The following is a 27,981-nucleotide window of genomic DNA, read 5'->3' as shown; positions in this document are numbered from 1 at the left end:
ACAAAAAGGAATTACGACTTTTAATTGTTAAAAGAAATCGGTGTATTATGATCATTTGTAAGGGGCGTTAACTGGATGTGTAGTATTTCCAGTGTCTTTACAGTTTATAATGCCGGTTTGGCTGCCTTCATGTCTAAAACCTTCACCAGGTAAGCCATCATTCTTACTTGTTTTGTTAGGCCTAGGCTAACCATTACTAAATTACAAATTACCTTGTGGTCCATGCCAGCCCGCCCAGCAGGCAGACCTATTATCAATGTGGCGCTGACTACTCTTGTGGGCCTAGGCCTTACTATATGTACACCTGCCAGACTACATTTCATGATGATCTAAAAAGTATAAAATAAAAGTAAACAAATTGAATCATTTAATTTATGATGATGATGTATAATAATGATTGTTGTTTGTGAATGTGTTAATTAAATAATAATTTAATTAAGAGACAGGCTAACTTGAAAAAATAGTTTGGTAATGAAAAGTGCATTTATCGCTAGACCCATTGTAGACGACAGATACAAAAGGTGTAATTATAAGTATTATATCATTCAGTTAAATTCAACAGTTAAGTAAAATATATATCTCATTTTCTCAAATAAATATAGTTACTGTTTAAAAGTACCATGTGTACAGTGTTATACTGTACAATACATTAATTTAAGCAAGTGGATATCTTTAAATTAAGTACATTCTTTGAACCTTAAGTACAACAAACGTTTCTTTGATGGCCAATTAGCCAGCCTCTTGTGAGTGCTAATTTCTTATTAGTATTTGGAGTTCTTGTGCAAAGCTACCTAATTATGTAAAATGATATGTTACTAAAATTCTACATGTTTAGAAGGATACTTCATTAGAGATCATAAAAATGTATCCAACATTGTCTAAATTCCATACATTTTTTAGGAATAAATTGATAAATTTGAATTGTTTTTCATATGCTATTTGTTTTTAAGTTTATATTTACATTACATAAATTCAATTTAAGCCGTTGTTTTTTTTATCAGATAAAATGAATGTCTTTTGATTCATGCCACACTGTGTATGGTTTATTTTAAACTGTAATTTTTTTAATTAAAAACTTGTTCAAAAATAGTGCAAGACGACTGAGTAGTAACTGTGTTTATTTTGATCCCACTTTGACCCCATTCTTGAAAGAGTTAATTCTGGATGACATTAGCAGGCACAAGTTTGTAAATAACGATAAGATAACTTTAGTGACACTGTCTGTCAATCTACTCTATTAATTGAAAATGCATTAGTGTTTAAATGTTTTGAGCAAGACAAACTAATAGACAAATTGGTAAAGTAATGATAACTTAATGACAGGTTTTGAAACCTTACAGTACGAAAATTATTCTGCTGCATCAACCCATACTACTGCAGTACTGTCTGAAGTTTATTGCAAATAATCAACAGAATTCAGTGCAGATCCGAGATTTTAAAATAGGGGCCTAAACATTTTTAAGTGTGAACTTAATCTAATTTCCTATCCTTCTGCACTGCAATTTTTTTCGACATTTTTTAGGTGGGCATGGGTGGTTCCAGGACAATTCGACCCTAGGACGATTCAGGCCGGGACTATTCGACGCTAGGACTATTCAGCCCGGGACTATTCGACCCTAGGACTATTCAGCCCGGGACTATTCGACCCTAGGACTATTCAGCCCGGGACTATTCGACCCTAGGACTATTCAGCCCGGGACTATTCGACCCTAGGACTATTCAGCCCGGGACTATTCGACCCTAGGACTATTCAGCCCTAGGACTATTCAGCCCGGGACTATTCGACCCTAGGACTATTCAGCCCGGGACTATTCGACCCTAGGACTATTCAGCCCGGGACTATTCGACCCTAGGACTATTCAGCCCGGGACTATTCGACCCTAGGACTATTCAGCCCGGGACTATTCGACCCTAGGACTATTCAGCCCGGGACTATTCGACCCTAGGACTATTCAGCCCGGGACTATTCGACCCTAGGACTATTCAGCCCGGGACTATTCGACCCTAGGACTATTCAGCCCGGGACTATTCGACCCTAGGACTATTCAGCCCGGGACTATTCGACCTTAAAAAATGATAGTTTCAAAAGGTTTGCTTTGTTGCATCTTTATTACTACTGTACCCTATCGTCTCTCTGAAAATAAAGTTTAGGGAAAAAAGCTTATTTTATGCTTATAAAATTCATATCAAAGCCGATAAATTTAAGTGTGCCGATTCGTCTCAGGGCCGAATCGTCCCGGGCCGAATAGTCCTAGGGCCGAATCGTCTCAGGGCCGAATCGTCCCAGGCCGAATAGTCCCGGGCCGAATAGTCCTAGGGCCGAATCGTCCCGGGCCGAATCGTCTCAGGGCCGAATAGTCCTAGGGCCGAATCGTCCCGGGCCGAATCGTCTCAGGGCCGAATAGTCCTAGGGCCGAATCGTCCCGGGCCGAATCGTCTCAGGGCCGAATCGTCCCGTTACCGGCCTTGGTAGTCTGCATATCCCCCTCACCCTATATACTGTATTTAGGCCCCTGTTATTGTATAGTTAATTAGTGATTGTTTCACTAACTTAACTACTTTATCATACGTATAGTCTAATATTGCTAACTTTATTTTGTTTGTTGATCCACATTGTTCAGTATTTTTGTGTTTCCCTTCATTCATCGTGGCTGGATAACGTACCCACTCAAGTGTTTAGGATTTATATAGGTTTTGACAATTAGATTGTTATCAGTGAGTGTTGCTGCCAGTGGTTCAATAACTCATTATATTTTGCCTGTTAATAGTTTCCTGTAATCTACATATCTCTACATCAGGATCTATTGGCACGGTTATTAAACTCTGTCTGCTTATATTCTTTACATAGAACATGTTTTTTATTACCGGTAGATGCGGTAGTACCCAGATTTTCCCAAGCTTTAGTTCATCTTTTTGTTCTAGTTTTGCCAGCTCATTGTGAATATTTCCTTTATGTGAATTTGGTGATTTTATTTTTATATTATCGCATCGCATATTATCAATTTTTGAGAGAATGTTTAAATTTTGGAAAAGTAAAAAGAAGAAAGTTAGATTTGGTAAAAATGAATACTGGGGTAAGTGAATACTGTCTCTAATTTCTCTGTTGATTAACAACTTTGTCATTTTTACTTTAATTACTGCATCAATCACTTGTTCATACATAGGCCTAGAGTATTTAGTAATGAAGGTTACTGCAGTAAATTTAGTAGTTGATTAAATGAATTGAAAGCAGCGTGAATAGAAATTCACTTAAAGCTCTTGTGAATAGATAAAGACAGAGTGATGAACAATTCAGTCATAGTTTGATTCTGTCACTTTGTGATGCTTCAGATCTTTCTTTTGTATTCTCTTTTTATTCAATAAATTTGACTGTGAAACTAGTTTTGACAAAAGGGTAACTGTATACAGAAGTTTGAACTGAACTCTGTATCTGAGAGAGAGGTACAGGATTGGTTATGAATTCTCCTTTCTTCTTTATGTTATAATTTATGACTAATTTTGACAAAAGGATAAATACTTTGTACAGGCGTTATTAACTGAATTCTGTATTTTTATATTACTAATTAGTTCAGGATTGGTTCTATGTCCTTATTTTTCTTTATGTTTTATAACATATTTTAGGATATTACATGTCAGTACAATATACACATGCTTCACCAAGTTCTCACTGTGTAATGATAGTGTACAGTACTTCCACACAAAATCTGATCCCAAATCTGTACTCTTTCAAGTATGATTCAGTGTACAACAATGCAATAAATCTCTTTTATAAAGAATTCGTCTCTCATTAATTTTGCATAAGCAGGTGCTTGATAGGCTGCTGATATAATACTAAACGTTAATATCATAGTAGTGTACATTAGTGCTGGAGAGTTCTAGAGTGTAAAGGATTACAGAAGGAAAACGATGAGCCATGGTATTCGTGGGTACTGGGCTTTTATCTTTGGTAATCTTTTAGCTATATATAATGTTCAGTAGTAATTTGTACTTTAATACTTGCTGTACAGTTTAAGTACTAACATAAGTTCAAATACCATGTTGAGTAAGACTTACTTTTGGTATCAACTATTTAAATTTGAATGAATTTCTTCAATTCATTACCAAAAGTCACAGTAATTAATTGATTTACTTACTTAATACTGTACAGTTTAAGTACTAACTTAAGTTTGTTACTTAGTCAATTAGGATTGATCCCACTGTAGGGCAGATGACCACAATCATAGAATTAGCTGTTTTTTAGTGTTTACTAAACAAAACTCTAGATACTCTATTTTGTTAGCCTGACAAATAAAATGTTTACGCATGAATAAATGGAGTATTAACAGTGATGTTCCCTAGAGAAAAATTCTGCTTAACAAAACCATAGCCGTCAGAGAGGTTTGTTGTTAGGAAAGATGAACAGGGTTAAAATCCTACAGCTAGGTTGGTAAAATAACTTGTATGACAGTTACTGTGTTATAATGAGCTCCTATGTAACAGCTCATTACCCTATGACCTTTACCTTTAAAATTTGTTGTATTATTATAGCTAATGATTAACTATCTCGGGAAATCTAATAGTGTACTGTCAGTATTGTTAGTATTTTTACCCATTTTATGATGTAAAATACAGTATATTTATATATATATAGGTTTGTAAAAATAAGTTCTATTTATTATAATGCTAATGTGTTGCATTAGTATACTGTAGCTAATAAATGACTATCCATGTACTGTATAGAGCTCCTGCAAGTAATGTGTTGCATTAGTATACCAGGGAATAATTTCGCCAGTGTAGCATAGCAAAAAGCTATACAAAACAACCTTCTTCTTGCTACACATTTCTACAAAAATACGATAGAAAACTATGATTCTCGACTAAAAAATCAGTTTGATTCGCAATATTGCTAAACAAAATTTTAAAATGAAATTTTTCTCTGGTATACTGTAGCTAATAAATGACTATCCATGTTACTGTATAGCTGCAAGTAATGTGTTGCATTAGTATACTGTAGCTAATAAATGACTATCCATGTTACTGTATAGCTGCGGCAAGTAATAAATAATAATAATAAATGAAAACTTGTATAGCGCCGATGTCCCCCCCACCCATGTGGAGCTCATGAGAATTTGTGCATTAGCAACGTGCGAGTACCTCAGTAAATACAAGTGTATTGTCAGTGTTGTTATTGGGATGTAATGCAATGTAATAATATAGTTATTTTTACCCATTTTATTATTTGTATGAGATCGTTTACAGTATAGATCTATTTGTATTATGATTTAAATATGCATTGTTATCAAACTTTTGCGTTCCATTGACACTCGATGATGGATGTTGAAATCCAAGTTTACTTCTTATCTCAAGCTATAGTTTAAGCACTTGCTTATTGCTTCACTATGTGTGCTGCATAATGGGCCTCTCATTTCCTGTTATTGATATCAAAACAGTACAGCATGTCAATTAAAAAAGATAAAACATTAATAAAATCAGATTTTGATTGTGACCACATGTGGATATCATTAGGTTGTAATGAAAGTGAAAACTGACAAAAAAACCTTCACCCATGTCGCAGTATGTTTGCCAAATTTTAAGTTACAAATGTCCTGTTTCTGTTGCAAAGAAATAACCAGTTAGTTACCATGTGAATAATTTAACCCCAATTTCTTGGGATCAGAAAATGGCAGCCGGAAAATAACGGTTAAAAACACCCAATCGATTCTGTGTTAGAATGCCACTTAACCGGTTATTGCTGGGCAACTTTTAGCTGCAACGCGGAATAACGGTTATTTGATCTCAAGTGTTTGATTCACTTGAAAATTGGTCTATTGTTTTCAGACTTAACTTGGACTTAAACAAACTCATCAATTTGTTGTTTTTTTTTTCAGAAAAAGATGAAAGGAACGATGGAAACAAGAGGAATGTTGAGAGTGATTCAAGTGAAGGAGGAAAGAGTAGAAGGAGTAGTATTGCAGGTCAGTTATTACTTATAACAAGAATTAAAATTATTTGTATCAGTTGTTAAATGATAAGTTAACAAGATTTACAATTGTAATTGTGTTTCTTTTTTATTTTTCAGAAGAAAGAAAGGTATCAACCCAGGTGAGATTGGAAAAGAGATCTGGTATCGGATTTGGACTCACTATATCAGGTACTACAAATTCACATGATTTTAAAAAATAAATATTTATTGAATGGCCATACTTTCATAAGATCTCCTCGTTTTTGGACTAACTATATCAGGTACAAGAACACAACACCCGTGAATTTTTGCAAATAAATATTTATTGATATAGCCATACTTTTTAGTTGCTAGACTACAACAGCAAACAGAAAATTCTGATGTTAACAACCAGTATTGAATTTATTTTAAAATAGGTGGTGTAGATAAAGATGGATCCCCACGTGTGTCTAAGATGCGTGCTGGTGGTATCGCCCAACGAAGTGATCTATTACAAGTAGGCGACTTAATCAAAGCCGTCAATGCCATCAAGACAACAGGATTACGTCATGATGAGGTCATTAACCTTTTGAAAAATGCAGGTGATGTTGTAAACCTGCTGATTGAGTATGAGGTGCCAATGATGCGTAAGTTTGAAAGTCAGTATTCTCAGAAATCAAATACGAATACATCCTCATTTCTGATTGCAGCGACCAGTAACGTAATGGCTAATGAGTGCTCACTGGCTAAACCCAGGGGCCCCGGAGCTTATGGGGCCCCTGAGCAGTGTCCAGAGAAAAAAACAGGCTAAAAGCGGGGGCCTCTTGAGTCTTAGGGTTCCCTTTGAGGGGCCTCTGCGTTACGCCACTGCCAGCAAAAATTAAACTTGTTTACCTTGATTTTCTCAGCTGAAGAGAATGGAATACAGGTGCTAACCAAACTGATTGAGGTTTGTCTACCAAAAGAAGGTATGGGTTACGGGTTTACAATCAGAGGAGGTGTTCACAGCGATGCCTCTAAGACACGCCCAATAACTGTCACTCAAATACGTACTGGTGGACCAGCTGACAGGTAAGAAAATGAATGCATTTTGTGTGTATTTGACTTTCCCAATCAGTCAACTCAAATCAGTTGTTATTGAAAAGGCTCTTAATTCATAATTTTATCATGCAATTTTTACATTGTTTTGTACTGTTAAATTGTTTTTTTTATGTAACTATTCAACTTTTAAAAACAGTACACAAGTACTGAAAGTGTATGTACAGAATGAATAAATACAGGCAACTCAAAGCTTATTTTTAATACCCATTTTCAAGATAAAATTTAAACTGCTTTTTCGTTTTTTTAGGGAAGGTACAATGAAGATAGGTGATCATATTGTAAGTGTGGGTGGAATAACACTCAACAAACATGGTCATCAGGAAGCATTGACAGTGATTAGCCAGGCTGCACAAGAGGCTGTCTTTGTCCTTGAATATGACGTGTCAGTTATGGGTAAGGTTGTCATACATATCATTAACCAACATCACTATCATATCATCAGAGCCGTAACCACCAGTATGGTTGGTAAGGGGTCAACCTGACCACTTTTTTACAGAGGCCTTTGACAACACGGTGGCTTAAACAGAGATTGTTCCCTCTTGCAAGAACAACTTCATTTCTTGTGGCTACATCATAATCATTGTAAATCATCTTTGTGATATATTTATCACAATAGTTGATTTCACAACCAACTTTTTAATATAGATCATTTTTTAAGAATATTTTTACAATTTTCCAATGCATACATAGATGGAAACTTAAGGTAAATTCCCTAAATATTTGCATGAAACGTGAAAGTGTTGCTTCTATAAAATATTAGTGAGAAAAAGTATTTTTGTAAAAGTTTTGTATTAAATTATTTTATTCTCATCTGATACCAAGCCTTATTATATCTGTCTTTAATTATCCTTTCTTATTTTATCAGATGCCGTAACCAATGCCAACGGCCCGTTACTTATAGAAGTCGCTAAAACACCAGGTGCTCATCTAGGTGTCAGTTTAAATTCAACGATGAGGGCGGGCAAGCCTTGCGTCGTGATTGACAGTATCAAACCTGCCAGTATTGCTGATAGGTACGGGTACTTACAATATTATTACTTTTCAGTTATTTTGCTTAGCTTTTGTTCACAATATTACAGTCGACTCTCCTAATATCAGACACCTTTGGGCTCGCCAAATATGTCTGGTTTTATGAAAACTCTGGTATTTGCAATGTGATTCTAATGGTAAAAATGTATTTGGGAACTTGTTGGACCTCAAGAAAGGTATGATTTTGGGAAAGTTTCCGGTTTTCAGAGAGTACGGTACTTGGGAGTTTTGATTGAATACGTTTCATGAGGCAATTATCAATATCTTGGTGTGTAGGTCACCATCATACCTTGGTAAATAACTAAACAGGGCCCTAGACACATCCTAAGTCAATCAGTTAAAAACAACAAACTTTCTATCCTATTAAAAGAAATGTACTAATAACCATGCTTTCATTTAGATGTGGAGCCCTGCATATTGGTGATGAAATAAGAGCTATAGATGGCAGCACAACAGATAGTATGACTGTTGCCGAGGCGATGCAACTACTTCAATCCGCTTTGGAGCAGATAAAACTGGAAATCCTGCCAGTCAGTCAGTTTACACCCAGACTCACCTACCCACATACTAAAGTTCAAAGTGGTAAGCAATATATATATTACCAGTCAGTCAGTTTATACCCAGACTCACCAACCCACATACTAAAGTTCAAAGTGGTAAGCAATATATATATAGTTTTCTAGTATTTAATCAATCAATCAATCGTTTGATTTATATAGTGCCATTCCAACAGTCATTGCTCATGGCGCTGCCAAAAATATCAGAAAGTATTAATTAGTATTAGCCTGAACTTAAAATGATCTACCGTAAATCTTCTAATTGTAACCCTGAGTTATTATTCTTTGATTGTTTTTTAGGGTGGGTTACTATTAGAGTAGTGGGTTACTATTAGAGTAGTGGGTTACTATTACTAATCTTTAATTAGACACCTGAAAATAGTAACCCACCCCCAACTTTTTCGGTCAGCAACTCATAGCAAAATAATAAAACAGTACGAATAAACAAATTTGTTTGAACTCTAACTTTATTTTATAAACTCAAAAACACTCAATCCTCCCTCACTCCCAAGATCAACATCTCCTTATTTTCAAAATATGGCTGCATCATCATCATCATGGGTTACAATTAATTAGAGTAGTTGGTCATTATTATAGATTGACTTATAAGGTGGGTTACTATTAGAGTAGTGGGTCATTATTATAGATTGATTTATAAGGTGGGTTACTATTAGAAAGGGGGTTACTATTGGAGTGTGAGTTACTATTGGAGTGTGAGTTACTATTGGAGTGTGAGTTACTATTGGAGTGTGAGTTACTATTAGGAGATTTACGGTATGTGTTGTGTTATTTAAATATACAGTTTGTGTTAGAAAATTGCATGTGTAGATTTATGTGATTGTTGATGCTCTTGTATCTTCCTAGCAACCACTATTTACCTGTCTTTGTATCTTCCTAGGAACCACTATTTACCTGTCTTTGTATCTTCCTAGGAACCACTATTTACCTGTCTTTGTATCTTCCTAGGAACCACTATTTACCTGTCTTTGTATCTTCCTAGGAACCACTATTTACCTGTCTTTGTATCTTCCTAGGAACCACTATTTACCTGTCTTTGTATCTTCCTAGCAACCACTATTTACCTGTCTTTGTATCTTCCTAGGAACCACTATTTACCTGTCTTTGTATCTTCCTAGGAACCACTATTTACCTGTCTTTGTATCTTCCTAGGAACCACTATTTACCTGTCTTTGTATCTTCCTAGGAACCACTATTTACCTGTCTTTGTATCTTCCTAGGAACCACTATTTACCTGTCTTTGTATCTTCCTAGCAACCACTATTTACCTGTCTTTGTATCTTCCTAGGAACCACTATTTACCTGTCTTTGTATCTTCCTAGCAACCACTATTTACCTGTCTTTGTATCTTCCTAGGAACCACTATTTACCTGTCTTTGTATCTTCCTAGCAACCACTATTTACCTGTCTTTGTATCTTCCTAGGAACCACTATTTACCTGTCTTTGTATCTTCCTAGCAACCACTATTTACCTGTCTTTGTATCTTCCTAGGAACCACTATTTACCTGTCTTTGTATCTTCCTAGGAACCACTATTTACCTGTCTTTGTATCTTCCTAGCAACCACTATTTACCTGTCTTTGTATCTTCCTAGGAACCACTATTTACCTGTCTTTGTATCTTCCTAGCAACCACTATTTACCTGTCTTTGTATCTTCCTAGGAACCACTATTTACCTGTCTTTGTATCTTCCTAGCAACCACTATTTACCTGTCTTTGTATCTTCCTAGGAACCACTATTTACCTGTCTTTGTATCTTCCTAGCAACCACTATTTACCTGTCTTTGTATCTTCCTAGGAACCACTATTTACCTGTCTTTGTATCTTCCTAGGAACCACTATTTACCTGTCTTTGTATCTTCCTAGCAACCACTATTTACCTGTCTTTGTATCTTCCTAGGAACCACTATTTACCTGTCTTTGTATCTTCCTAGCAACCACTATTTACCTGTCTTTGTATCTTCCTAGGAACCACTATTTACCTGTCTTTGTATCTTCCTAGGAACCACTATTTACCTGTCTTTGTATCTTCCTAGCAACCACTATTTACCTGTCTTTGTATCTTCCTAGGAACCACTATTTACCTGTCTTTGTATCTTCCTAGGAACCACTATTTACCTGTCTTTGTATCTTCCTAGCAACCACTATTTACCTGTCTTTGTATCTTCCTAGGAACCACTATTTACCTGTCTTTGTATCTTCCTAGGAACCACTATTTACCTGTCTTTGTATCTTCCTAGGAACCACTATTTACCTGTCTTTGTATCTTCCTAGGAACCACTATTTACCTGTCTTTGTATCTTCCTAGGAACCACTATTTACCTGTCTTTGTATCTTCCTAGCAACCACTATTTACCTGTCTTTGTATCTTCCTAGCAACCACTATTTACCTGTCTTTGTATCTTCCTAGGAACCACTATTTACCTGTCTTTGTATCTTCCTAGGAACCACTATTTACCTGTCTTTGTATCTTCCTAGGAACCACTATTTACCTGTCTTTGTATCTTCCTAGGAACCACTATTTACCTGTCTTTGTATCTTCCTAGGAACCACTATTTACCTGTCTTTGTATCTTCCTAGGAACCACTATTTACCTGTCTTTGTATCTTCCTAGGAACCACTATTTACCTGTCTTTGTATCTTCCTAGGAACCACTATTTACCTGTCTTTGTATCTTCCTAGCAACCACTATTTACCTGTCTTTGTATCTTCCTAGCAACCACTATTTACCTGTCTTTGTATCTTCCTAGCAACCACTATTTACCTGTCTTTGTATCTTCCTAGCAACCACTATTTACCTGTCTTTGTATCTTCCTAGCAACCACTATTTACCTGTCTTTGTATCTTCCTAGGAACCACTATTTACCTGTCTTTGTATCTTCCTAGGAACCACTATTTACCTGTCTTTGTATCTTCCTAGGAACCACTATTTACCTGTCTTTGTATCTTCCTAGGAACCACTATTTACCTGTCTTTGTATCTTCCTAGGAACCACTATTTACCTGTCTTTGTATCTTCCTAGGAACCACTATTTACCTGTCTTTGTATCTTCCTAGGAACCACTATTTACCTGTCTTTGTATCTTCCTAGGAACCACTATTTACCTGTCTTTGTATCTTCCTAGGAACCACTATTTACCTGTCTTTGTATCTTCCTAGGAACCACTATTTACCTGTCTTTGTATCTTCCTAGCAACCACTATTTACCTGTCTTTGTATCTTCCTAGCAACCACTATTTACCTGTCTTTGTATCTTCCTAGCAACCACTATTTACCTGTCTTTGTATCTTCCTAGCAACCACTATTTACCTGTCTTTGTATCTTCCTAGCAACCACTATTTACCTGTCTTTGTATCTTCCTAGCAACCACTATTTACCTGTCTTTGTATCTTCCTAGCAACCACTATTTACCTGTCTTTGTATCTTCCTAGGAACCACTATTTACCTGTCTTTGTATCTTCCTAGGAACCACTATTTACCTGTCTTTGTATCTTCCTAGGAACCACTATTTACCTGTCTTTGTATCTTCCTAGCAACCACTATTTACCTGTCTTTGTATCTTCCTAGCAACCACTATTTACCTGTCTTTGTATCTTCCTAGCAACCACTATTTACCTGTCTTTGTATCTTCCTAGCAACCACTATTTACCTGTCTTTGTATCTTCCTAGGAACCACTATTTACCTGTCTTTGTATCTTCCTAGGAACCACTATTTACCTGTCTTTGTATCTTCCTAGGAACCACTATTTACCTGTCTTTGTATCTTCCTAGGAACCACTATTTACCTGTCTTTGTATCTTCCTAGGAACCACTATTTACCTGTCTTTGTATCTTCCTAGGAACCACTATTTACCTGTCTTTGTATCTTCCTAGGAACCACTATTTACCTGTCTTTGTATCTTCCTAGGAACCACTATTTACCTGTCTTTGTATCTTCCTAGGAACCACTATTTACCTGTCTTTGTATCTTCCTAGGAACCACTATTTACCTGTCTTTGTATCTTCCTAGCAACCACTATTTACCTGTCTTTGTATCTTCCTAGCAACCACTATTTACCTGTCTTTGTATCTTCCTAGCAACCACTATTTACCTGTCTTTGTATCTTCCTAGCAACCACTATTTACCTGTCTTTGTATCTTCCTAGCAACCACTATTTACCTGTCTTTGTATCTTCCTAGCAACCACTATTTACCTGTCTTTGTATCTTCCTAGCAACCACTATTTACCTGTCTTTGTATCTTCCTAGGAACCACTATTTACCTGTCTTTGTATCTTCCTAGGAACCACTATTTACCTGTCTTTGTATCTTCCTAGGAACCACTATTTACCTGTCTTTGTATCTTCCTAGCAACCACTATTTACCTGTCTTTGTATCTTCCTAGTGTAGCGATACTCCAAAAGCAGTATTATCATTTTATTGTATTTAAGTTCATATTTACTTAGTAGCTTGTATATCCTCAATGATCATGCCTTAGTTTGCTTTTACACATTCCAATCTCTGAATTAATTAAGACTGTACCTCCTTTATCTAGGTTTCCATAACAACTGGTCCATTTTGTGGGTTTTGTGGTGGGGAATAAGAAAGTTTTATAGCCTGTGTTATCTAGAAATACTGTGAAATTGGATAGATGAGTCAGATCTGGGTAGTTAGTATTGAGTTTTAAAAGTAAGCAGTTGTGTTATAATTAATAAAAGCATTTTGTATTGGAATTCTGTGTTTTATCGATTTTGTAGCTGAAATTGAGAACCTGGGTTTAAGTTATTATTGTCATTATTTTGTGAAGAGCTACAATTGGTGCCGTGACCAGGATTTTTTGTTAAACAAATTTTAATCTACAATGGAATATACTGTATTGGATATGACAGGATATGAAGATACCCGATGTGAAACTGTTCAACCAGAAAACTCGCCATTATGGGAGAGAAATAGTTACTATACTACCCCGATGAGACCGGATGTGTCTCAAAGCCTAGAAACTCCAGGCCACCCTCGATTACCAAGACCAGTTCAGGGGTATAATACAGCGGTAAAACCATTATTACCAGTGCCTAAATCAGTACAAATTTACACCCCGGCACACCAACTAAAAGGAGTACCAATATTTACGGGACAATCGCCCAACCTGATTGAGGATTGGACCAGAGATGTTCAACATATCTTAAGCTGTAGCAACATGCCTAGTCACCTACAGTTTTCAACAATAGTTAGAAATCTGGGAGGAACTGCACGGAAGCTGGTGTTGAACTTACCGAGAGAATGCCAGACACCAGAAAGAGCATTCAAAGAACTAAAAGAACAATTCGGAAATGTGTCCTCTGGTGACCCCTTATCTGATTTCTACCAGAGAACACAAAGACAGGGTAAGTCTGCTAGTTTTTATGCCATTGAACTAGAAGCAGTATTACGAGATGTGGAGGAGAAACTTGGGCGAGGTCCCATGTATGAAAGGGATCGAATGTTGACACAACAATTAATGCGGGGAATGTACGACCAAGAAGTAGTTGGACGAATAGCGCCCATGAGACCGAGGTCTATGACATTTCATTCTGTTCTATCAGAGATAAGACTACTAGAACGAGAACGAAAGCAGCAACCGTGCGCACCACACCTAGTAGCCCCTCCCATAACGCCGACAAATGTCAAAGGTTCCGGTGAGGACGCGTCGATGCACAGATTAGTTACGGAGATGGAGAGGAAAATAAGCTTTCTTACCGCTAAACTTGAGGCAAAGGAAGCGGCGCATCAACGGCCCAACACGTCACAACCTAGGGCACTGGAATGCTACGGCTGCGGCCAAATTGGACACATTCGACGATTTTGCCCAAATGCGCCGACGGGAAACGGCAGGTCACCACAACAGTAGGGTGGGTTGGTGGTGAAAAGCACACACCCAAAGGACAGACATATATTGTCGGGCCAACTAATCAAGCAGAAATATCAATTCATGGAGTAAAATGTAACGCCCTTATTGATTCAGGCTCACAGATATCAACTATAACTATTGAATTGTATAACAAAATTCCGGAATTAAAATCACAAGTTATGGAACGCTCAACCATAGAAGTTATAGCGGCAAATGGCCAGAGTGTCCCGTACTATGGAATTATTTATAGCGACATCAATATACTCAATAAAACATACTCCGCTGTTCCCGTGTTTGTAGTCCCGAACAGTAAATACCGCAAAACTATCCCCGTACTGATTGGGACCAATGTTCTACGTGCACAGAGAAACGACAAACGCAACATAAAATGCAAAGATGCAGCCTTTGAAGCAGCATTTGCGCAAATGGAGAAAAGTATACAACCAGAAAATGTTGGCAGAGCTGTATACTTTAATAGACACCCTGCTCGCATAAACGCAAATCAACAAATTGATATACAATGTACTGCAGTGTGGTCTAAAGATAAAATATCAACTGTGCTTGTTGAGCCATTTGGAAGTACTACAAACTTTCTCGTTGGTCGTTCAATATCCCACATCCGGCGAAACAATATAGTTACAGTGCGAATCTGCAATGTATCTGACAAACCAATCTTTTTGCACCACAACACCACGGTAGCGACTCTATCTCAAATTGCAAGTTTGGACACTTACGATGTTACAGGTGGTATTAGCCAACCTAATATCACATCACAAACTGTTCTGCCAGATCTTTCAGAATCAGACATCAAAACTGACTCTGAACACATAGCACTAAAATCACTGTTAGACAAATACTCGGATGTTTTCTCAAAGGACGCAAACGATTTTGGCCATACTAAGGCCATATATCACCATATACCACTTATTGACAACCAACCATTTAGACTACCCTTTCGCCGCATCCCACCGTCGCAATATCAAGAAGTGCGCTCGCATATCAATGGTATGTTAGAGGCTGGCGCCATTCGACCAAGCAAAAGCCCATATGCTTCACCGATGGTGATTGTTCGCAAGAAGGATGGGTCAATGCGCATATGTATCGATTTTAGAAAACTTAATTCTAAAACAGTAAGAGATGCATTTCCAATACCCAGGATAGATGAAGCTATGGATGCTCTGGGTAAGGCCAAAATCTTCTCTACATTAGATTTGACTAGCGGCTATTGGCAGGTAGAGGTAGCAGAAGAAGATAAACCAAAAACAGCATTTACAACACCAATGGGTTTATTTGAGTGTAACCGAATGCCATTTGGACTCCAAAACGCACCGGCGACGTTTCAACGTTTGATGATGTCGTGCTTTGGTGACCAAAACTTTTCTACTTTGTTAATATACTTGGACGATATCATTATTTTTTCTAATAACTTTCAAGAACATTTAGAAAGACTGGAAACTGTTTTCAAACGTCTAAGAGAAAATGGGTTGAAGTTAAAGCCTTCAAAATGCTCCCTCCTTCGATCTGAGGTTAATTATTTGGGCCACATTGTATCAGCCGAGGGGATTCATGCCGACCCTGCTAAAACAGCGCAAGTCGACAGCTGGCCCACGCCGGTTGACCGCAAACAAGTTCTTCAATTTTTGGGATTTACCGGCTATTACAGACGGTTTATCAGCCAGTATTCGGAGATAGCTGCGCCGTTATATGCACTAACGTGCGGCGACCCACGACGAAAGAAAAAGAATGGCAGAAAGGCAATGAATGCCAAACCACCACCATTTGTATGGACTTCAGAATGCGACAAAGCATTTTCACTTCTTAAACACCTGTTGACAAATACTCCAATCCTAGCGTACCCTGACTACAATTTGCCGTTTCTTTTGGAAACGGATGCTTCTGGTATCGGTCTGGGAGCCGTTATTTCACAAGTACAAAATGGCACGCCAAGAGTCATTGCTTATGCAAGTCGTAGCCTTCGCCCATCTGAATCTCGCTATCCGGCGCACAAATTGGAGTTCCTGGCTCTAAAATGGGCAGTCACTAACAAATTTCGAGAGTACCTCATTGGAAATCACTTTACAGTACTGACTGATAATAATCCGTTGTTGTACGTTCTATCCACAGCGAAATTAGATGCGACTGGGCAACGCTGGGTGGCTGCCCTAAGCCAGTTCGATTTTGATATAAAGTACCGCCCGGGAAAAAGCAACGCAGCAGCTGACGCGTTATCTCGCAGGAAAGACGTACCGTGTGAACTGGTCACTGCGGTTCTCTCAGGATCTGCCCCTGTGAATCCGTGTCTGTATGTCCAACCACAAATTGTACAGTGTCAGGCCCACACCAGAAGCAAATCTCGTATCGACAACACTGATGCCGCTGGGGATCCAGTGCAAGCCCCTGATGTTAACACAAATCATGGTTTTGCGCCTGTCCCAAATCTTTCGCAAGCGGACATATCCCGTCTCCAGAGGGAGGACGATGTGCTTGACCGTGTGACATTCTTCCTCCGACGCAATCAAAAGCCATCAGCAGCAGAGCGTCGACTTGAACATTCGAATGTCATCTGTTTACTCAGACAATGGAATCGCCTAAAGTTCAAAAACAACATATTATATAGGACCACCAATATCAACACTGGAGAAGCATGCGATCAGCTTGTATTACCAACGTCTAAACACAAACTTGCTTTTGAACACCTGCATGACAACATTGGGCATTTGGGTTATGAGCGTACCATCGATATGATTCGGCGAAGATTTTATTGGCCTAAGATGGCATCCGACATTAAGACCTGGTGTGACACATGTCAACGGTGCTGTCTTCGAAAAACTTCACCAAATGTGAAACGTGCGCCCCTCGTGAATATTCACACTTACGAACCAATGGAACTACTATGCATCAACTTCCTTGGTCTGGAACGGTCGAAAGGAGGTTATGAAAATGTTTTAGTTATCACCGATCATTTCACCCGATATGCCTTAGCGTACCCAACAAAAAACCAGACGGCTGAAACTGTTGCCAAGGTACTATTTCAGAACGTATTTAGACATTATGGTTTCCCAAAACGTATACACTCCGATCAAGGGCGTAATTTTGAAAGCGCAATAATTAAATCTGTGTGCAAGGTCGCCGGAATAGCAAAGTCGCGCACTACACCCTACCACCCAATGGGTAACGGAACTACGGAGAGATTTAATAGAACACTAATCGACATGCTGGGTACACTCTCACTAGATCGTAAACAGGACTGGAAGGAATATGTTAGCGATATGGCACATGCATATAATTGTACTAAACACGATTCCACGGGTTATGCACCATTTTACTTAATGTTCGGCCGACATGCCAATCTGCCAATTGATGTAATGTTTGGACTTGATAGCGATAATCATAATAGTGATGACGATGATTATGATGAGTTGGTCTTACAATTTCGCGAGCGATTAAAGCTGGTCTATGACCAAGCAGCCAAATCTTCCATGAAAGCCAAAGACAAACAGAAACGCGAGTATGACAAAAAGACAACTCAAGCTCCTTTGGAATTGGGCGACCGCGTCCTTGTGCAAAAGAAACATATTATCGGGAAGCAAAAACTCGTAGACAGATGGGAGGAAACCCCATATGTCGTGTTGTTGAAACATCCAAATATTCCAGTGTACAAAGTTGAAAACGCGGATGGTCGTCAGCGGACATTACATAGAAATCTACTGACTCCATGTATGTTTTTGCCATTGGATTTATCACCTCCGACCCCAGACCAAAGCGCTCCACCCTCACCAAATGCCAGCACCAGCAACATAGTACCATCTCAGTGTCTTTCGCTAAACCCATACGTATCTCCGTTTGTATCGTTGTCGCCGCCAAATAAACGATTTGTAAATAATATAGATACATTGGATAATAGACTCATACCTCAATCTTCTCAAACACCGACTATTATGTTTGAATATGACTTGGATTAAAGTGAACACTGGAACACTTTTTAAATTTTTTTTTCACTGACTTTTTGGACACTTTCATATGACTATTTGATGACATGTAATTGTTTGAACTTATATTGTATATTTTTATGTATTTTCATGAACTACTTGATAACGTCGGGGGCGACGTTTCAGATGGGAGGGGTGAGTGAGATATCATCCCTTCCAATCGCCTATTGAACTTAATTGATATACTTTACGTATTAAATTAAATTAACTTAACAAAATGTATAAACAAAGCATAATGAAGGTAGTATTACCGTATACTGTAGTTAAGTGGTTACCCATAGTGATGGTATTGTAGTACCGGTAGTAATTTAAATCATTCCTTATGTTTATTCATCGTTTCATACCGAGTAAGTATTTACTAGGTCAATTTGAGTCTGAACAGCAAGTACTGCGCTGTACAATTTCATTTTAGAATGGAATGTATCTTATATTTTATAGTATTCATGATGTTATGATACAGTTAATAATAGACAGTTAATAATAGACAGTTTGCAATTGTTGGTAATATGTGACTGTTTCAGGTGGTAATGAACCGCACTACTAATAAGTTTGTTTTATACAGTATTATCATAGATAAGTTTTGTTTATTTTGATGTTTCCTCATTTTATGCCTTTTTAATAGTTTGTAGAGTTTGTAGTTTTAGTCTAATTCCTAATTAAGACCAGATTATTCGGCAAGTCTCCCTCGGTTTTGAAGCAGGCGAACGTCGTGGACGACGTAAGAAAGGAGGGGTGGATGTAGCGATACTCCAAAAGCAGTATTATCATTTTATTGTATTTAAGTTCATATTTACTTAGTAGCTTGTATATCCTCAATGATCATGCCTTAGTTTGATTTTACACATTCCAATCTCTGAATTAATTAAGACTGTACCTCCTTTATCTAGGTTTCCATAACAACTGGTCCATTTTGTGGGTTTTGTGGTGGGGAATAAGAAAGTTTTATAGCCTGTGTTATCTAGAAATACTGTGAAATTGGATAGATGAGTCAGATCTGGGTAGTTGGTATTGAGTTTTAAAAGTAAGCAGTTGTGTTATAATTAATAAAAGCATTTTGTATTGGAATTCTGTGTTTTATCGATTTTGTAGCTGAAATTGAGAACCTGGGTTTAAGTTATTATTGTCATTATTTTGTGAAGAGCTACACTAGCAACCACTATTTACCTGTCTTTGTATCTTCCTAGCAACCACTATTTACCTGTCTTTGTATCTTCCTAGCAACCACTATTTACCTGTCTTTGTATCTTCCTAGGAACCACTATTTACCGGTCTTTGTATCTTCCTAGGAACCACTATTTACCTGTCTTTGTATCTTCCTAGGAACCACTATTTACCTGTCTTTGTATCTTCCTAGCAACCACTATTTACCTGTCTTTGTATCTTCCTAGGAACCACTATTTACTTGTCTTTGTATCTTCCTAGGAACCACTATTTACCTGTCTTTGTATCTTCCTAGGAACCACTATTTACCTGTCTTTGTATCTTCCTAGGAACCACTATTTACCTGTCTTTGTATCTTCCTAGCAACCACTATTTACCTGTCTTTGTATCTTCCTAGCAACCACTATTTACCTGTCTTTGTATCTTCCTAGGAACCACTATTTACCTGTCTTTGTATCTTCCTAGGAACCACTATTTACCTGTCTTTGTATCTTCCTAGGAACCACTATTTACCTGTCTTTGTATCTTCCTAGGAACCACTATTTACCTGTCTTTGTATCTTCCTAGCAACCACTATTTACCTGTCTTTGTATCTTCCTAGGAACCACTATTTACCTGTCTTTGTATCTTCCTAGGAACCACTATTTACCTGTCTTTGTATCTTCCTAGCAACCACTATTTACCTGTCTTTGTATCTTCCTAGCAACCACTATTTACCTGTCTTTGTATCTTCCTAGGAACCACTATTTACCTGTCTTTGTATCTTCCTAGGAACCACTATTTACCTGTCTTTGTATCTTCCTAGGAACCACTATTTACCTGTCTTTGTATCTTCCTAGGAACCACTATTTACCTGTCTTTGTATCTTCCTAGGAACCACTATTTACCTGTCTTTGTATCTTCCTAGGAACCACTATTTACCTGTCTTTGTATCTTCCTAGGAACCACTATTTACCTGTCTTTGTATCTTCCTAGCAACCACTATTTACCTGTCTTTGTATGTTCTTCCTTTAGTAAATAATAAAATAAAGTATTGTTTCTACATTAATAATTTTTTAAAGTAATGCTAATGTTAGTTAATCACAGATCTTAGTACTATAGCTTTTTTTGGACAGGAATTTCTTTAAAATGTATACTGTTTTTCTTTAGTATCTCAGACAATAGCCAGATCATCAAGCCGGCCATCAACTCCAGTAAGCTATAGCACAATATCAAACTACAACACCTTGCCATCTCATGCTAGCTTAGCGGCGCAGAGAGCAAGCACCCTACCTGGATCGAGACGTGGAAACAAGAAACACCCCTCAAACTGTAAGTCACTGTCATCAATCTTTTACAAATCAACCATTCTCTGTAAACTAGTTTAACAAAAAAAGTGTGATGTGCCCAAATATGGTAGTGATATGGCCAAATATGGAAGTGATATGACATCATCATTTCCATATATGGGCACATCACATTTTTTTTTCACAAAGTTTGATAGTATAGACAGAGCTTTAGATTCCTGAATGTCAATTAATTGATGAGTTTGCTCAATGACATTCAATTTTTGTGCCATTCTACTATTCATTCTTCACACGGTAGATGTAAGGTTTTTCTTTGTAATTGGCTGGTTAGTGTAAAATAAAATAAAAATTTTTTTTTTAGTATCCTTGTCTTCGTCGGTCAATGGACTTGTATCTGGGACACAGGTATGTCATACTGAAACGCTTGACATGACATTAAATTCACCAAACGGAGACTATGGTTTGATGCTAGAGGGCGGTGTTTTTGCTAGTGATGTTTTAGGCACGCCAGCGATCGTTGCCTTTCTAGAACCTGGTGGTGTAGCTGAACGGTAAGAATCAAAATTATTCAATTCATGTTAGCTTTTGTATCTGTTTTGATTTAATGAATTGAAAATGACCTCTGCCAGATTGGTGAGAGGTTAGTGGTCGATCGTGTGTGTTTTTTTCTATAGTTGTTAGTTAGCAGATGTTTGCGCTCTCTAAGTGCCCTTCTAGTTGAAATGTAAAGAAGTTTTGTGAGAACAAATATTATTAAAAATGTTTTTGAAAATATATTGTGCTTTAGGTCTGGTGTACTCAACATTGGTGACAGGATCCTAGCAATCAATGGTGTCTACACAGAAGACGTCACCCTTGACGACGCACACCTGATGTTGAGAGAATCCGGCCCACGATGCATGTTACAAGTTGAGTTTGATATCGCAGGTAAAGATAAGATTATTTATTAAATGTCTTAACTATATACATTCATATGTTGCAGAGACTTAAGTCAGAGCAGCGAGTTGTTAATTAATTGGTATTTAACTAAGACTTTAGTTTATAATGGTTCACCTAGATATTTTGTTCATATTAAAGCACTTAAATTGAGTGTTTGTTGTTTCTATTTTTCTTTGTCAGAGTCAGTTGTGCCCAGCAGTGGTACCTTTCATATCAAACTACCAATGACAAGCAGTGGACTTGGGATTACTGTCAGTGGTAAGGATTCATATTTGCTGTAGTTGACTTGATTTTAACTACCACATATTCACCAGTGGTGTAACGAAGAGGCCCGAGGCCCCTGATTTAGCAAGTGGCCCTCCAACGCTGGTGGTCTTGTGCGTTTCTATCCCTTTTCGACATATTTTAATACCTGTATTTTCCTCAGGACACTTCTCTGGGGCCCATAAGCTCTGGGCCATTGGGTTAAGCCGGTGAACGCTCATAGTCGTTACGCCAATAATATTCACCCTTGTTGAACAATATCATAATGTAATTTTATTTCTTTTTAGCACCAAAGAACAGAAAGAGAGGTGATCCATTATTAATATCACACATCAAGAAAGGCAGTGTGGCCCATAGGTATGTTGTAATATTAAAACACACATCCATTATTAATATCACACATCAAGAAAGGCAGTGTGGCCCATAGGTATGTTGTAATATTAAAACACACATCCATTATTAATATCACACATCAAGAAAGGCAGTGTGGCCCATAGGTATGTTGTAATATTAAAACACACATCCATTATTGATATCACACATCAAGAAAGGCAGTGTGGCCCATAGGTATGTTGTAATATTAAAACACACATCCATTATTAATATCACACATCAAGAAAGGCAGTGTGGCCCATAGGTATGTTGTAATATTAAAACACACATCCATTATTAATATCGCACATCAAGAAAGGCAGTGTGGCCCATAGGTATGTTGTAATATTAAAACACACATCCATTATTAATATCGCACATCAAGAAAGGCAGTGTGGCCCATAGGTATGTTGTAATATTAAAACACACATCCATTATTAATATCACACATCAAGAAAGGCAGTGTGGCCCATAGGTATGTTGTAATATTAAAACACACATCCATTATTAATATCACACATCAAGAAAGGCAGTGTGGCCCATAGGTATGTTGTAATATTAAAACACACATCCATTATTGATATCACACATCAAGAAAGGCAGTGTGGCCCATAGGTATGTTGTAATATTAAAACACACATCCATTATTAATATCACACATCAAGAAAGGCAGTGTGGCCCATAGGTATGTTGTAATATTAAAACACACATCCATTATTAATATCACACATCAAGAAAGGCAGTGTGGCCCATAGGTATGTTGTAATATTAAAACACACATCCATTATTAATATCACACATCAAGAAAGGCAGTGTGGCCCATAGGTATGTTGTAATATTAAAACACACATCCATTATTAATATCACACATCAAGAAAGGCAGTGTGGCCCATAGGTATGTTGTAATATTAAAACACACATCCATTATTAATATCACACATCAAGAAAGGCAGTGTGGCCCATAGGTATGTTGTAATATTAAAACACACATCCATTATTAATATCGCACATCAAGAAAGGCAGTGTGGCCCATAGGTATGTTGTAATATTAAAACACACATTCATTATTAATATCACACATCAAGAAAGGCAGTGTGGCCCATAGGTATGTTGTAATATTAAAACACACATCCATTATTAATATCACACATCAAGAAAGGCAGTGTGGCCCATAGGTATGTTGTAATATTAAAACACACATCCATTATTAATATCACACATCAAGAAAGGCAGTGTGGCCCATAGGTATGTTGTAATATTAAAACACACATCCATTATTAATATCACACATCAAGAAAGGCAGTGTGGCCCATAGGTATGTTGTAATATTAAAACACACATTCCTCTTTCTATTTCATTCCTTTTTTATTGTTTTCTTCTTTAAAGCTCTGTCTACACTATCAAACTAGTTTGACAAAAAAAGTGTGATGTGCTCAGATATGGTAGTGATATGACATCATCATGTTCATATATATTTTCACATCACATATTTTGTCACATAAACTTTGATAGTGTAAACAGAGCTTAAATGAAGTTTGCAAATAAAGAATAATTGTTTTTTAAAAAGTATCAAATCATTGGCTTTATTACTTAATATTCATCAAACTATTTCCGATTCTATTTGTTGTCAGGATCGGTGGAATTGAAGCAGGTGACAAGCTTCTAGCCATTGACGGAATTCTGCTAGATCAGTGCTCCGTAGAGGACGCTGCACAGATCTTAAAAGAAGCTGATGAGATTGTGAGACTGAGGCTTAAAAAGGATGAAGCTTTCTCAGGTACTATGGCAACACGTTTTTGTTATTCATGAAGAACAAAATACTTTGATTGTTTTTGCTTTAAATACTTTACTAAAAATGTTTGAATAAAGTCTTTATATACCACTCATTGATATGCCTCAAAAGAAAACACTAAACTTAAGCTCTGTCTACACTATCAAACTAGTTTGACAAAAAAGTGTTATGCGCCCAAATATGGTAGTGATATACTCAAATATGGTAGTGATAGAACATTATCATGTCTATATATGACATTATCATGTCCATATATTGGCACATCACATTTTTTTTTCTCCAGAAATAGTTTGATAGTGTAGACAGAGCTTTAAATTTCACAATAAAATATAATTTGTTTTTCAGATGAAGCTGATGGAGCTGTAAATTATTCAGTTGAGTTGGTTCGTCATGGTGGCCCACTGGGTGTTACCATCTCTGGCACTGAGGAGCCCTTTGACCCAATCATCATATCAGGCCTAACAGAAGGTGGCCTAGCCGGAAGGTAACCCTTTGACAAACTTTATTATTCACTGTATCAATATTGGAGGGAAGTGACATTACTCACCTCTACCCTAATTAATTAAGCTCTGTCTACACTATCAAAAAAGTGTGATCTGCCCAAATATGGTATTGATCTGCCCAAATATGTTAGTGATACGACATCATTATATCAATATATATTGGTCCATCACATTTTTGTGTCATATAAAGTTTGATAGTGTGGACAAAACTTTATACAGCAATCAATAAAAACTATTAGCATAATTAGCATAAAGTCATTGGTTTTATAGTGTTTTTTTTCTTTGATAGGACCGGTGCAATTCATGTTGGTGATCGTATTCTTGCAATCAATGGCATCTCATTACGCGGACAAACACTCAACAACGCCATTCACTTGTTAAAAACTGCTGGCGACAGAGTACATTTAAAAATCAGCAAACAAAACAAAAATAACAACGATGGATCTCTGGTATATATAATATAATGTCAAATTATAGAAACAGTGCTCATATTTGGGACATGATCTCATAATCGTGTCGAGCATAGCTCATCGGCGAAAGTCCCATGTTTTTTTTGGCATGCAATTGATTTAGTTTATAATTGGTGATCCAGCTTAATATTTGTACAAAGTTAAGTAGCTTTTGCACACATGGCGTGTCATACTGGAATCAAGCTGGAATCACTCTAGATATAAACAAAAATCAAATTGTGGCATTTGTAAAAATATACAACAATGTAAAATTAAACATCAAAAACTAGAGATTTGGTGCAATCTTAGCATGCACTGTACTGTAATATTACATAGCCTATCCCTATGCAAATACATGAACGTGATTGGTGAAACTGCATCACATGACTACCTCTCCGAGGATCGTAATTCGTATATCATTGAGTATGATGATATTGATTGTAAACAGTATCTCGTAATATTTTATACCTATTAGATGTTATGTTATATTGTTGTTTTTCCTTTTTTTTTTATTTGATGAGGTTATTTTTATTAATAGATTGATGACGATAAATTTACTTACGTAACCAATGGCGACCAGTCTAACCAGGATGTCACGAAAGGTGTAAGCGCTTTAGAAACTTGGAACGTATCATCCATCGATACAGGTTACCATAGCAACAGAAAAGCCCGCAACTACCAGGGGATGATGTCCCCAGCTACAAGGCGTTCCCGCCATGGCAAAGGTTCATCGAGAAACCGTAAAGGTCAACGCCGAACACGATCAGCATCAAGAAACCGTTCAAATCAATATCACGAAAATTACCGATCGCCAATAAGTGATGATGACTGGGATGTTTCAAGAGTCCATCGTAGATACGGTGACGAAAGGTTGCATTCCGATCGAGACGATAGCTCTTTTGACCGGTGCATTCCCAAAAACAACTTCCAGCATTCAAAACAAACATCAGATCTTGTAAATGAAATCACAGCGTCTTTGAATATGGTCAGTAGTAATTTAGACTTTAGCGGACATTACAGAAATGGAAAAGAGAGCAGCTTTGGTACGTCTCGTAGCAGCACGCTGCCAAATTCAAGTCGCAGCACATCATTTAGCTTACAAGAACCACTCATGCACAAAACAATATCAGCTGAACTCCATAAAGTAATCTTGTATAAAGACACAGACGTAGAGGATTTTGGCTTCAGTGTTTCTGACGGAGTTTATGAGAATGGAGTCTTTGTAAACATGATTCGGCCTGGAGGACCAGCGTCACGTAATGGAAACATCAAAACCTTTGATAGAATTCTACAGGTAAACAATCTATGCTTTTTTATAATAAAGCTTATAAAGTTTGTCTGAAATAAAAGTTGAATTGATTTTTACATGGTTTTAAACAATCAGTATTTTCTACAACTCTTTGTATTTTAACAATGTTTATTTGATAAATCGTTTTGTTTTATAGATAAATGGGACTCGAACCCGTGACTTCGATTGCTGTATGGTTGTGCCGCTGATTGCAGACTCCGGAAACTCGCTAGAGTTGTTGCTTAGTCGTACACAGAGTGAGACGCCAGTTAATGGTACAGAGAAGGAGTACAAAGACTCTTCCTTAAGTACCGCTGCAGAGATTAGTAATGTTAGTTCCCTGCAGACACTTTGAGGTCATGTGACTAATACCCTTTTCACATCTGCATAAATGTTAACAACTTGTAACCAGGATTTTCATACATGCATATGCGAACCCTAAGAAACCTTGGAAGAAAGTGTAGTTGCACGCTATTTGATTACTATGATTGGTCAGTTTAATACCAGGGCAATACACGCACACAGTAAGAACTCGGAACATTTCGAAACAAAAACAGGCCTCTCAACAGTGTGTTTATTCTCCTAAGATTTTCCAGAGGTGACCTGTGAAATCTTGTTATTGTATTTACACTATGCAAACCTGGTTACAAGTTGTTACATTTTGCAGATGTGAAAAGGTTATAGGTCAATATCTTGGACTTTATAGTAATTATTTCCTGACCAAGGTTCTAGTCGGTCCAAGATCCTGGACATAATATATTATGATTTAATGAAATTGTCGTGACTAGCTTTGGGTTCACAAGATCATTGTTGTCACCCCTGGTGACTGGGATTTTCCTACAAGATTTTTGATGTCCGTCGAGTACGCTACAATTATAAGAGCTTTCAAAAATGCCATTCCAGGTTACCAAGTAACTTTCTGTTTTTATAATTACCATTATGTTGTCCAAAATTTGTGTAATGTATAATAATGTAACAATCTTGCCTTGTCCCAAAGCAGTATTAATAGTAACCCTGAATATTACTGCAAACTTTAAGAATTACTGCAGTAATGACTTGCCATGGCATGAATTTGTATGAGGTGCTAAGTGGGACAAAATTGTTCTAAATAGTTAATGGTTGTTATAACCATTCATAGTAGATAAAGTAAATGCTGCATTAATAGAACTCCAAGCACACTTAATTTGGATTTTGTTATAGTGTATATATAAATTATTTATTATTTTTATACTTCCAATCTGTGTCACATATAATTATAATATATGTATATATATATAATTATATTTATTCTATACAGCTAGTGAACTGTTTAGTCTAATTGGGTTTTGTTGAAACTGATTTGCTAAATTATATTTATCAAAAAAGAAAAAAAAATTAGATTTATATATGTATGTGCATGAATATATCGCATAAATATGAATAGAATTTTGAATATAATCGTAGGAATCA

The 27,981-nt window shown here is 37.0% G+C and overlaps 1 protein-coding gene across 1 annotated transcript; it reads left to right on the top strand.

The window, feature by feature from the left end:
* Position 1: 1 nt before the first annotated feature.
* On the top strand, positions 2 to 27,890 carry LOC140058462 (glutamate receptor-interacting protein 2-like). Its single transcript, XM_072104083.1, has 18 exons — positions 2 to 149; positions 5,868 to 5,954; positions 6,059 to 6,130; positions 6,358 to 6,567; positions 6,829 to 6,991; positions 7,269 to 7,414; positions 7,887 to 8,034; positions 8,451 to 8,632; positions 20,789 to 20,950; positions 21,287 to 21,476; positions 21,713 to 21,852; positions 22,045 to 22,122; positions 22,416 to 22,485; positions 24,132 to 24,277; positions 24,638 to 24,776; positions 25,085 to 25,244; positions 25,783 to 26,538; positions 26,690 to 27,890. Exons 1-18 carry the CDS (start codon positions 110 to 112, stop codon positions 26,885 to 26,887), a joined length of 3,087 nt encoding a protein of 1,028 aa, XP_071960184.1. The 5' UTR covers positions 2 to 109; the 3' UTR covers positions 26,888 to 27,890.
* Positions 27,891 to 27,981: the final 91 nt, after the last annotated feature.

This window comes from Antedon mediterranea, chromosome 9 (assembly GCF_964355755.1).
Source record: "Antedon mediterranea chromosome 9, ecAntMedi1.1, whole genome shotgun sequence".
NCBI classification, from domain to species: Eukaryota; Metazoa; Echinodermata; class Crinoidea; order Comatulida; family Antedonidae; genus Antedon; species Antedon mediterranea.
Note: the sequence above shows the minus strand (reverse complement) of the source record. Positions and strands in the feature narration are given on the sequence as shown.

What these genes read in the sequence shown, in the direction of transcription:
- LOC140058462 (XM_072104083.1), top strand. Translation starts at nt 110, where the DNA reads ATGCCGGTTTGGCTGCCTTCATGTCTAAAACCTTCACCAG. An exon ending in ACATACTAAAGTTCAAAGTG is followed by an intron (nt 8,633 to 20,788) that starts GTAAGCAATATA and finishes GTTTTTCTTTAG; the next exon opens with TATCTCAGACAATAGCCAGA. An exon ending in AAAGGATGAAGCTTTCTCAG is followed by an intron (nt 24,278 to 24,637) that starts GTACTATGGCAA and finishes TTTGTTTTTCAG; the next exon opens with ATGAAGCTGATGGAGCTGTA.